At 45.8% G+C, this 12,071-nt stretch overlaps 6 protein-coding genes across 6 annotated transcripts; 4 read left to right on the top strand and 2 right to left on the bottom strand.

The window, feature by feature from the left end:
- Positions 1-337: 337 nt before the first annotated feature.
- Positions 338-973, bottom strand: LACBIDRAFT_256143 (uncharacterized protein; the record flags this gene model as incomplete). The annotated part of the gene is made up of 2 exons (XM_001889783.1): positions 338-735; positions 796-973. The coding sequence occupies 2 exons, from the start codon at positions 971-973 to the stop codon at positions 338-340; spliced, it is 576 nt and encodes a 191-aa protein (XP_001889818.1).
- Positions 974-1,616: 643 nt separating this feature from the next.
- LACBIDRAFT_316407 (uncharacterized protein) lies at positions 1,617-3,688 on the top strand (the record flags this gene model as incomplete). The annotated part of the gene is made up of 13 exons (XM_001889830.1): positions 1,617-1,670; positions 1,722-1,777; positions 1,827-1,872; positions 1,923-2,022; positions 2,069-2,162; positions 2,213-2,229; positions 2,283-2,434; positions 2,483-2,553; positions 2,613-2,643; positions 2,696-2,915; positions 2,969-3,027; positions 3,081-3,564; positions 3,627-3,688. 13 exons carry the CDS (start codon positions 1,617-1,619, stop codon positions 3,686-3,688), a joined length of 1,446 nt encoding a protein of 481 aa, XP_001889865.1.
- A 244-nt stretch (positions 3,689-3,932) lies between these two features.
- LACBIDRAFT_316406 (uncharacterized protein) lies at positions 3,933-4,460 on the top strand (the record flags this gene model as incomplete). The annotated part of the gene is made up of 4 exons (XM_001889829.1): positions 3,933-3,937; positions 3,991-4,204; positions 4,256-4,323; positions 4,379-4,460. 4 exons carry the CDS (start codon positions 3,933-3,935, stop codon positions 4,458-4,460), a joined length of 369 nt encoding a protein of 122 aa, XP_001889864.1.
- A 679-nt stretch (positions 4,461-5,139) lies between these two features.
- Positions 5,140-6,677, bottom strand: LACBIDRAFT_316405 (uncharacterized protein; the record flags this gene model as incomplete). Its single annotated transcript, XM_001889782.1, has 5 exons — positions 5,140-5,400; positions 5,544-5,686; positions 5,740-5,756; positions 5,861-6,292; positions 6,343-6,677. 5 exons carry the CDS (start codon positions 6,675-6,677, stop codon positions 5,140-5,142), a joined length of 1,188 nt encoding a protein of 395 aa, XP_001889817.1.
- Positions 6,678-7,035: 358 nt separating this feature from the next.
- LACBIDRAFT_334954 (uncharacterized protein) lies at positions 7,036-8,238 on the top strand (the record flags this gene model as incomplete). Its single annotated transcript, XM_001889828.1, has 10 exons — positions 7,036-7,091; positions 7,153-7,214; positions 7,264-7,321; positions 7,374-7,418; positions 7,471-7,526; positions 7,579-7,637; positions 7,691-7,726; positions 7,781-7,859; positions 7,983-8,048; positions 8,129-8,238. 10 exons carry the CDS (start codon positions 7,036-7,038, stop codon positions 8,236-8,238), a joined length of 627 nt encoding a protein of 208 aa, XP_001889863.1.
- A 1,794-nt stretch (positions 8,239-10,032) lies between these two features.
- LACBIDRAFT_316403 (uncharacterized protein) lies at positions 10,033-10,191 on the top strand (the record flags this gene model as incomplete). Its single annotated transcript, XM_001889827.1, has 1 exon — positions 10,033-10,191. The coding sequence occupies one exon, from the start codon at positions 10,033-10,035 to the stop codon at positions 10,189-10,191; it is 159 nt and encodes a 52-aa protein (XP_001889862.1).
- Positions 10,192-12,071: the final 1,880 nt, after the last annotated feature.

Genomic DNA, 12,071 nt, shown 5'->3' with positions numbered 1-12,071 from the left:
CATAGCATGTCCGTTACAGTGGGTTGTAACTGCCGGCAAGAGCTTACAGGAATACCGTCATTCATGGCTTGCCTCGCCTCATGGGGGGTCAACTAGCGTTTGAGTGAGTGTCGTGGGCGTCCTCAGCAGTCAAAGGTCCGCCGAAGATAATGCTTCTTGAGTTACAATCAGGATAACAGACCGCAAGAGAAGAAGTAAGCTTGATAGGCACCGCGTTTGAGAAAGAAAACTGAGGTTCTTCGCTTGACTGCGATGTTGTGGGCTGAAGACTTTTGGTAACCAACTTTTGTTTGCAAAGTCGAAAACCCCCGAATCAAGCGTGAACAAACAGTGTATTCTATTTTTTGGCACAGTCTGTGGAAGGGTTCCCGATAGTCATTTTTGCCACTTGGCCATCGGCGTCTTCAATTTCGACCTCAATTTCTTGCGCATCTCCAGATCTCATCTCTCCACTATCCTCCTCATTTTCTATCTCGGGTCCTAGATTCATCACCTGCACGAACCATTTGGCTCCTTCATCCCATCCCGCGAGCTCAGCTTCGGCAAGAGGAGAATGTCCGGCCTTATTTTTTATGTCAATTAAATCGACGCCTGGACCATGCGGGAATCCGACGAGCTTTTGGGCGACCTCGAGATGCGAGTTGACTGCAGCCCAGTGGAGGGCCGTCGAACCCGAACTGTTTTGTGCTGATAAAAGCGATGGTGGTATAATGGGCAGAAGGTGCTCTAAGATATCTATAAAACACCTTTCGAATGTCAGATTGTCCATGAGAAAAAAAGAGTGGTTGGACTCACCTATATGTCCATTTCCGCAAACCATATGAAGGATGCAGTTTCCGTTTTCATCGCGGATCTCTGCTAGTGAGATTTGCCCATGCGTTTTCACGAATGACTCCACCTCTTCAAGGTCGCCGTACCTGCAGGAGAGTAGGAGATCATCGCTCTCTTCATTGGTAGGCGATGTTATAGACATGATTGTCGGAGATGTACTATAGATAACCCATCACATCCGCGAGCACATGGCTCTTTCTATTTTCAGATTCCGACCTCTTCAAGTTGATCATCACGGTGATCGCTGGCGATTGATGATTGCACCCACTGGTCCGCTGTTTTTATATTTCTATCGATTTGGCACCCATGAAAACATGCAGTTGTTCGAGTAACTGTTGGATTCAAACTGCAATCTGAGGTCTCTTCGAAGTTGACGGAAGAATTGGCCTGGGCAGCGAGCAAAAGTGGCTGAAACAACGGAGATGCTTGCCAAGCGTGCCGGTATCGCCTCCTTGCCCCCAAAGGATTTATCAGGTGGGTATCTGTGTACTGGTATCTATTACAATCGGCGGCACTTCGTTACGGACGCATGGACACCGATGTTAGGTTTGACCTCAACTCGTCAGGTTTCAAATATTCCCAACCACCCCCATCAATCTTGTTACCCCGGAATTATTTCATAAGTACCGGATGGCAGGCATCAGAATTGTGGACCTTTATACGGATATTTCACATTCCGTCTGCTTCGACCATTTCCAAACGTCAAACGTAATCACGGACTCTCCGTTGTCGGTTCAAGTACACACGCCTCCTCTCCTTGACTGCTGTTACACCTTCCCCAAGCCATGTCACATACGTCGGCTGCTAGCTATCTGGTCTGGTCGTTGATTACCGCCATCGTACGTATTTTCGTCCCTAGAGTTCAGTTATCTCTAATTGCCGTTGATCAGTTGGGAATTTTTCTTATATTTCACCTGTGGTCGTTTGACAGATTCAAATGCTTGAAGTGAGCGCAATGCAGTGGTCAAGACCGTTTCTGATCCCTAGGATCATAGGTGGAACAGTGGGCCTTACTCGGGGGCGTTCAAACGTATCATGACAGTGCGCCCACATCATTCTTATATTATGGCTTCTTCTAACCAGCGCTGCAGTACTCGTACATGTGTAGTATTCCGCTGATATTTGTATACGCGTTGGGCAACACCATCATCAAGTACAGAGAGGGAATTATCATCCACCCGATCCTTGGAGGTACGAGTGGAGGAACAAGTATGAGCCGACTCTGATCTTTCACTAGCGATCCCAAAACCATATCAACTATGGGAACCTGCGGCCAGACGTTCCATTTTCCCGTTGATGCTTATGTTCTCTTTTGCCTGGGGCCTGGAGATGTAAGCTTCCCCAATCGGCCATTGGCTTTCGTTTACTGATCAACAAACAGGGTTACGCATTTGGAAGGTAAAGGTCTGAATTCCCTGTCCCCGCAGATAAATTGACACCCTTCTTTGAAGAACTCTGCTTCTGGCTCTTCCTCGTAAACTCAGGGTCAGCCCAGCAAGACTGGTTCAGAAGCTTGTATTTCAAAACATGGGTGGTTGGCTCATGCATAGCCGTCATATACATGCCCCTGGTCACAATCTTTACGAGACACGACCCACTCGTGGTAAGTGGCGTCTCGTAATACGAATCCAACTTCTGATTTCACCTGCAGAGCGAAGCCTATATGTTCTTGGCTGGGAGTCTCGGGAGTCTATCGTTAACATTATGGTTCACACCCATTCTGTTGGTATCAGTCATGTATACTCCTAATCATGGATACTGATTAAGCTATTTGTTGTCAGCTGGACCTTCCCTGCTTTCCTCAAGAATCTGGTAAGTACATGACGTATTTCGAAAGAATTCTGCTTACCACGAATATTTGTAGCGGCACGAAGGCGTTGACACTGGGACCATCGTACGCTTGACTAAATTCTCCGAGTTAAATGTATTGTTCAACAACTTGCTAGGAAATATTTGTTGCTCATGTCCCTCTTCACAGATGATTCGTGTTATCTTCCGTTTTCTTTTTATCATCCCAATTCTTATTCTCGGGGTTGATGGCGTGCGACCTCACCACCATATTAACGAGTCTGTATTCTGGACGGGTAAGATTCAAACAAGGCTCCCCATGGTTAAAAAAATATCTGAGATCGGTTAGATCTTCTGGTCATCCTGTCTGGCTTTGGTATTGCGGTATCTTCGGGCATCACTTTGGTGGTAGGTGGTAGTTGATTTTTCTTGTCAATTAGCCACTGACACTGCAACAATAGATCTTCTTCCCGCGATCCATCGAAGGCGAGATCGCAGCGCGAGATGCTTCCAAGGAACGCAAGCGCAGTCGATCCTTTGGCAGAACAACGAGTGTGATGGACAACGACACCACTGCCAAAAACATGTCCATGTCACAATTTTCGACCTACAGAAATGCGCCGGCTGAGAGTGCGGCGGGTGGCACATACCTTCTCACATCTTCTCCAGTGAAGACTGGATTTGACATGCAAAGCTACGATGGTCACACCGATGATGGTCTCCGGATGGGTGGCTCGTCGTTTCAGCATCACGGTGATAAGCTGTGGGATCGTGATGAGGCCAGAGATGTTCCTGCTGCTTTGCCTGCGATGAAGCCGAATCGTAAAAGAGGAAAAGATGTGGAGCTAGGGGGAATCGAAGCCTTGACGGAAACTAACTTATCAATCCATAACCTCCGACTCTCAAACGTGAACCCTATGCTGCAGAATTTCACGTCCCCTATCGGTGCGTTTAGCTTAGCCTTGGTCTCTTGTATATTTTCCCACTGATCCTCCCATCCCACGCAGATTTTGTGTATGCGAGTGAGGACCCACCTCAACAATCGAGATTAACTTTCAATCGCCGATAAATGACTTCACACTCCTTTACCTTTCGACTGGTCTCGTCGCACAGTTTGTAGGCTGTCCGTAGTGCACTTGCTTGATCGTAATTAGTTATTATACTAATTTTCTGTATTGACCACTGCATAGCCACAATTATAAGCAGTTTTTGTATTCTGGTCATGGCATCAATCGTTCACCCGTCTTTTGGTCTCCGTCGGTCTCATCTGCACCTGCGTCTTTGAGTCCGGGGTAGAAGAGGGTAGAAAGCACATGTGGTGCGTAAAGTCATCGGGCCTACAATCTGGAAGCTGCTGATCCCCAGATCTAGCAAACACATCTTGAACGCGCAAGTCTCTATCCGCGCACCATGTTGCAAGCAATGGTACGACTGCGCTGAATGCCATGCCGAAGCGCAGACACATCCCTTGGGGAAAACGACGGAAATGGCGTTCATTTGCAAGAAGTGCAAGAAAGCATTCCGGAAAGATATGTCCGTGTACGAAGAGAGTGATGAATATTGCCCGCATTGCGATAACCATTATGTGAGTGTCTTATTTTCGTCCTTTTTTGCACGGTTTAATCGGAATACCTAGGTGCTAGAGGCGAAGACGCCTCATGCCGTAGTGGGGGTGGAGGGTGAAGATGCTAGGGTGGACGCTCGGTGGGTCATCATCTTTCTTGGGATATAGTCATCTCACGGCATTTTTTTCCCCCAGTATGCTCAAGGACGATCGTGTCAAGCAGGTAGAAAAGAAGTCCATCTTTGTGAGGGATGACTTTTCGGATATCCTTGGATGACGGATTGGCCGCTTGTCGAATTAACACGTACGCTTTAATGGATAAAATGCACCCTGTGCTCTGCTTCGCCTGTGATAAAGGTCTATGGCCTGAACTCTCATCGACGTCACGGATCCATAGGCTTCGTGACCTTCAAACATCCTGCAGCCTCTGAGCCAACTTGAGCGCAACAAGAGTTTCACTCAGAAACTTCAAACTATGCCCTGAAAGCCCATCTGCAGGCGATCATGTCCGTGCAGATATGGTATATATGACAATATCACATAAAGTTCTACTGAAGTCCTGATGCGACGAGCCACCCATCCGGAGACCATCATCGGTGTGACCATCATAGCTTTGCATGTCGGGAAGATGTGAGAAGGTATGTGCCACCCGCCGCACTCTCTCACTCTCAGCCGGCGCATTTCCATAGATCGAAAACTGTGACATGGATATGTTTTTGGCGGCGGCGTCGTTGTCCATCACACTCGTTATTCTGCCAAAGGATCGACTTCGCTTCCGTTCTTTGGAAGCATCTCGCGCTCGATCTCGCCTTCGATGGATCGCCTGAAGAAGATCTATTGTTGCGGTGTCGGTGGCTCATTGAGAAGGAAAGCCAACTACCACTTACCGCCAAAATGATTCCCGAAGATGCCGCAATACCAAAGCCAGACAGGGTGACCAGAAAATCTGACCGATATCAGAATTTCTTTTTACCGAGGAGCCTTGTTTGAATCTTACCCGTCCAAAATACAACCTCGTTAATAATGTGGTGAGGTCGCACGCCGTCAAACCCAAGAATAAGGATTGGGATGGTAAACAGAAAACGGAAAACAACACAAATCATCTGTGAATAGGGACGTAAGCAAGAAATATTTCCTAGCAAGTTGTTGACTAATACTTTTAACTCGGAGAATTCAGCCAAGCGTACGATGGTCCCGGTGTCAACACCTTCGTGCCGCTACAAATATTCGTGGTAAGCAGCATTATTTGGCATAAACCGTAATGTTAACGATAGACTCCCGAGACTTCCAGCGAAGAACATATAGGCTTCGCTCTGCAGGTGAAGTCAGAAGTTGGATTCGCATTGCAGACGCCACTTACTACGAGTGGGTCGTGCCTCGTAAAGATTATCACCCGGGGCGTGTATATGACGGCTATACATGAGCCAACCACCCATGTTTTGAAATACAAGCTTCTGAACCAAGTTGTCCCTGAGTTTACGAGGAAGAGCCAGAACCAGAGTTCTTCAAGAGAGGGTGTCAATTGACCTATGGGGACAGGGAATTCAGACCTTTACCTTCCGAGTGCGTAACCCTATTCGTTGATCGGTAAACGAAAGCCAATGGCCAATTAGGGGGAAGGTTACATTTCCAGACCCCAGTCAAAAGAGAAAATAAGCATCAACGGGAAAATGGAACGTTTGGCCGCAGGTTCCCATAGTTGATATGGTTTGGGGATCGCTAGTGAAAGTATCTTGCAAAGCTTTCGAGAAGTTGGCAAAGTCGCGCTCATTGATTTGCACAGTCTGTTGTGCGCGTTCCACTTTTATACTCACCTTCTTCATGTCCTTTCCCTGGACCAACGATGACTGCGCTGTGTATGAGTTGATCCGCATGCAGTCCGCTTCGTATTTTTCGCGCGCTTTGTTTGCGTAGGTCTCTTGCGTCTGTTTCGTTTTGAAGTCCTTCTCGATGGCCGCTTGGGCAACTTTCTTGTGCTGGAGTCGCCGCGTGTAAATCGCAGCGGCTGGGGACTCCAAATCGCTGTGTATTTGCTGCGCAAGGTTAAGGTGGATACCGCACTGGCGCTCGGTCTCGAATTTGACGGCGTTCAAGGAATTGCGTAATTCTCTGGAGAGGAGTGTTATCACCAGCAACTCGAGTCTGCGAGCCCAACCTACCCAATTTCATCCGTTCCCAAAACCATTTTCGACAATTTGGTTAAACGTTTGGCATAATCTTCCTCGATCGCTGCCCTAAAGGATACGCAAGGGTGTGTGAGCTCCTTGAACCAACATTGAGAACCTACTCCAACGCACCTCTCTTTCCAAAAATTCTTCAACTCCTTAACCGTCCTCGCAGCCCCCTGCATGCGTGCAAAAAGTACATCGGCAACACCATCGCCCAAGCCCAAAAATGCATTGCAGAAATCAACTGATTGTGGTTGTAAGTCCGGAGTGCTAAATCGGAGATATTTGGATAGAGAAGTGGTTGAAGGCCGGCGGCGCACAGACATGGTGTGTCGTCAGGGAATGGTATCAAACTCAGAAAGAAGGGGAGAGGAGCAGTGTTTGTTCGCAGAACGATGACGTAAGGATATCCATCATGTCTCAATTCACAGACGTGGGTCCCCAGATTATCTGGCATCTGCTTTCGCACTGGTATCCCACAGTTTGACTTCTATGTTTAACCGTGCAGAAACAACCCCCCCATCATCACCTACCGAATCGCTGCCACCGTCAGGAATTTCCAACGGGGTAGTATCTCCATCCGAGTGCGTACCTTGTCATCTCTTTTCTGGTGCTTACTTAACAAAGTTCGTGGTCAGTGGCCCACTCGCAAATGGCCACAAGAAAGTAAATGGTGTGGTCGAAATGAATGGGGTCTCAACGTCAGGGGTTTTAAATGAGTCCCCCAAACCGTTATTTGGGTGAGTCGCTCGTCACCTTTCTTTTACTGCTTACTCGATGGTGCTACTTATGTATTCCTAGTTCAAAACTCGTGGTCCTCGGACCGCTCGCTAATGTCAAGAGTCAGCCCGAACAACTGCATGGTATGGTCTCCATTTTCTGCTTTTGGGCCTCCCTCTAAATTATATGCAGCCCTCAATAGGGTGCACATTGATGCTGCAAACACGATCATGGATGTGTTAAAGAATAGGTGTGTGAACGTGCTGCCAGGTCTTATTTTTTATATACATAGTATTGCTTAGGAAGCCGGACCAAGAGCATTATTATGCAGATTTTGTATCTGTTCTGTAAGCAATTTTTGATCTACGTGTGACATTGCAAATTCATCATGTTGTGCAGAATGAATGAGCCATACGGGGGGATTCGCAACATGCACCGATGTGACAATAACTTGAGTAAGTACTGGGAGAGCATTGGCTGTTTAACTTTAATCCTTCATATTTCCAGTGAGCTTTGCCTCTGATCTATATTTTGATCTTTGGTACAACCAAAGTCGCACCAGTGAAGTCAGTTCCCACATACCCCCTTGCACTGAGATGTGTCATGGACTTACATATAGATCAACATTGTGGCCTGTGAAAGTGGGGCATATTTGGTCAGTTTTCCTTGTGTCATGAGTACTAGAGGCATTGATATGGCTATACTGCAGGCTGTCAAGCTGATGCAGTTTATTGATCTCTATGGTGATTCCTTCATTGGTTCTATGTCCAACTTCGACATTGTTTGGAGTAAGTTCTTATATGGACAGCCAATTGACCTTGCCACTCGGCCTGGTTCAAAAATCTCGAAAATATGCCGGTGGGTGTTACTGTTACATAGCTTTTATGTTGCTTATATTTAATTTATGCAAGTGCGGTCATTCTCATTGATCCATCCCTCACTGCTCCTCGTCGCATGGCAAAATGGCTCGGCTTTCGGTCAGCCATGTATGACCAGCTGAAGCTGGTGGCTCCCAGAGGAGACTCAGGGGAAAGATTCTGCTTGGTCTTGCACACAGGTCTCGTCACGGCAACTCATCTCCAGGTTGAAATTGAAGGAGCACAAAATTTTGGGGATGATGGGCTGGCAGCTGTGGTGGAGTGTTTTAAGAACTTCATTAATGCATAGAAAAGTTGTAGAATATGATTTCAATTTAGTTTGTATTGAGCAACTCCATCTTCATTGAGCATTTGATGAGGCTGATTATTTGATCAAATAAAACCTCATCTGACTCCATAAAATCAAATGTAGAATCCCCTGCATCATTGCCTTTACCAGGACCAGCACAACAGTGGCCACAATCACCAAGGTGTTCACACTTGAGAAATATTGGTGAATGGGTTGCACTTAACTCCTGTGTCTGCAATCAATGAGTCTGGTTTTGCACCCATCAAGCCAGGACTGACATGATATTTGACAGATTCTTGAAGGAAAAAGAGCATGTGGTGCTTTTCATTGGTCATGACAACTCAGCTGCAAAAATTTATGGTTGTGTTGGATTCGCTGGCCTCAGCAAGAATGCTGAACCCATTGACAGGGTTGACCCATGGTTAAAAATTGGTTTAGACCACGACCTTGTCTATATGGGTCACCGGTAAATCATTGAGACAGCAAGGAACTGGAGGCAGGGGATGAGGTATGTTGAATTTAGGGCAGAATATTTGTGGGTAGCTGAATATAGGGTAGGCACCCATACACCCATCATGGTTGAATTGACTCCCTCTCTTGAAGAACTCTGCTTCTGGCTCACAGGGTTTGCACAGGGTCAAACTGGTCAGGAGCTTGTACTATCTCAAAACATGGGTAGTTGGCTCATGTATATCTGTCATATACATGCCCCGGATGACAAACAAGGCACCACCCACTCGTAGTAACTGGTGTCTCGTAATGCTAATCCAACTTCTGATTTCACCTGCAGAGTGAAGCCTATATGTTCTTGACTGGGAGTCTATTGTTAACATTATGGTCCATGCCTATTTGAAATAATGCTGCTTACCACGAATATTTGTAGTGGCACATAGGTGTTGACACTGGGACCCTCATATGCTTGGCTGAATTCTCCGAGTTAGTCAACAACTTGCTAGGAAATATTTCTTGCTTACATCCCTCTTCACAGAAGATTCATGTTGTTTTTATCATCCCAATTCTTATTCTTGGGGTTGATGGTGTGTGACCTGTTACTTCACCACTATATCAATGAGGTTGTATTTTGGACGGGTAAGATTCAAACAAGACTCCTCATGGCCAAAAAATTATTTGAGATGGGTTAGATTTTCTGGTCATCCTGTCTGGCTTTGGTACATCAGGAAAATCACTTCTTCCCTGAGGGTATCCAGGGTAGACCCTGGATACCCAGGGGCTGTCACGGAACTCAGGGCATCAGGGCGCCCTGGAGCACCCTCAGGTACAGGTTCCTTTTTTTGATTTCCCAGTAGCAACCTGAGGTGCACTGAGGTTGTCCTGGGGTGGCCTGGGCTGTCCTTAGAGAGCCCTGAAGCAGACCTGGAGTCCACTCAATAGACAAACATAGTAGTATCAATAATTATTAAAGATGTATTTAAGACACATGGATAGAAGTAGATTAACAATTACTATAAGTAACTATGTAAAAACTACTTCAGATGGCAGATAGATAAGGATGGGGGAAGACAGGGTCTCACCCATCATTGTCGTCATGTCATGGTCCCCTTGTGGTCACGCCTTTGTGTTGTCATTGTGTGGTGGTGTCATCATTGTGTTGTTGTGGTGTCATTGTTATGTAGTCTTGTCATGGATGCATAGTGATATTGTTGTCATGCGGTGGGCGTCATGTACATGGTGGTGTCATTATTGCATTATTGCATCATTGTGTCATTGTGTTGCAGTCTGGTGGTGTTGTGGATGTGTGGTGGGTGTTGTGGATGCTTTCAGCATTGTCGTCACATGGCATGTCATGTAGTGTTTGAAAGTCCGGTTCGGTCCGGTTTTTTGATGCCCAGGGGCGTTAACCGTAACAGTAACCGGTCTGCCTTTTCCCCAGAAGTCAAAAGACCAGACCGGACCGCAAAAAGACCGCAGACTGCGGTTTTTTGTGGTCTATAGACCGGTTTCGGTCTGCATCAGTTTTAACCGGTTTATGACCGGTCTTTAGGCCAATATTTTAAAATTATGAATCGGTAAATTTATTAACATCTCTAATAGCTTCAAAACGAGCCCAAGAACGTTAAATTCCGTTAGGTATTGGTGCTTCTATAAAATAAGTCTGGTACATCTATTATTCCCAAAAGTAATTTACATTTTAATTCATATCTCTCTCGTTTTTTTTACCAAATCGTACGTTCTTGGGTGCGTTTTAAAGGGTATTTAAGGGGCTACAAAAAACCGGTCCAAACCGGTCAAGACCGGTTCACGTTAACAGGTCTTTTTGCGGTCTTTACATTTCAAAAATAAAAGACCGTAACCGCAGGTCCGGTCTTTTGCGGTCTTGGTCCGGTCTGGTTACGGTCTTTTTCCAGTCACGAGACCAGACTTCCAAACACTAATGTCATGTCATGGCATCATCATTGTGGCGTGGTGTCATGTCACATCGACTTTTGGTGGGTGATGTTAGAGAGCCAGGCAGTGAGGGATAGTGTTTAAAGGTTCAGTCCATAGGACCGCAAAAAACCGGTGGACCAAACTGAACCGGACCATGGTCTGGTCTTTTTTTCGGTTGCAGTTGCCCCAATTTGGGGTTGGTCCAGTTGCCGGTTGCCTCATTTCAAAATCCTTTTAAAACTGTTCAAAGACCGGTTTTAATCGGTTGCAACCAGTTAAACGGTCACGTGCGTTACATACCCTTGTGACCACGTTTATTACCCCTTATTGGGTTTTTGTTTCATCAAAAACGGTTAAGAATTGAGAAAGATATAACCAAATCCATATTTTACCTGCATCTCTAGGAGATGTAATTCAGTTTCAGTCATAGCTATGTCAAATCTTCATTAAATCTCTTAAAAATTGGTAGAATGACGGGTATTTACATGCTTTACTATTTTATATAACCTGTTTATTTTTCAGAGTAATAATGGTTGAGATACAAATGGTTTATATTGGTATAATAAATTATACACAAAAAAACCGGTCTGGATCGGTCTGAACCAGCTCCATAGACTGCAAAAGACCGGTCCTAGGTGTTGGATAGTCATAGCGGACTGGCAACTCCGGCACGCCGATGCAGTGCACGCTCAACCTATCTAGGACTAAGTAGTATATTGTAGAGTATTCTAGTAGTTACATATTGTAGTATATAAGGAGGGCTCGAGAGCCCCCAATTCATTATCCTTCTTGCTTTATACTCCCTCGTATTTGCTGCTCCAACAGGTTATGGGCCCCGAAGCCTAATCACACTACAAACTACTATACAACCTTATCACACCCTTATCACCCTTTACATTATCGATTACGTAACAGCACATGGAGACCACAGGATCATCGAACATTTACTGGATTGAGCCGCTTAAAGGTGCGGACAATTACGCAGTATGGAAGATCAAGATGATGGATATCTTGACGGATCAGAGTCTGTGGGAATACGTGGATCCCGGTACAGCACTGTCAGACGTCAACCAGAAAACAGCATGGGATAAGAAGGACAGGACAGCTTTATAAACGATAAGATTACGAGTAGCAGACAAACTATTGGTATACGTCGCTAGCTCGAAATCATCAAAAGAAGCCTGGAATACATTTGAAGGGTCTGCTGGAAGCCCAAGGGCCGTTAGGAATTGTCCTTGCCCAAAGAAAATTATTCAGGGCTAAGTGCGAGGATGGCACTAGCATTGAAGATCACTTCCGGACCCTTAGAGGTTATCAAGAGGAGTTGCACAATCTTGGACAGAAAATTGAGGATGCAGAATTTTCTATCATCCTACTCACATCACTTCCAGATAGTTGGAATAATTATATTTCATCTATTGACACATCTGCCCTCACCGATGCAC

Source organism: Laccaria bicolor, genomic scaffold (genome assembly GCF_000143565.1).
Source record: "Laccaria bicolor S238N-H82 LACBIscaffold_73 genomic scaffold, whole genome shotgun sequence".
NCBI classification, from domain to species: Eukaryota; Fungi; Basidiomycota; class Agaricomycetes; order Agaricales; family Hydnangiaceae; genus Laccaria; species Laccaria bicolor.
The sequence above is the reverse complement of the archived record's forward strand: the minus strand, read 5'-3'. Positions and strand labels throughout refer to the sequence as shown.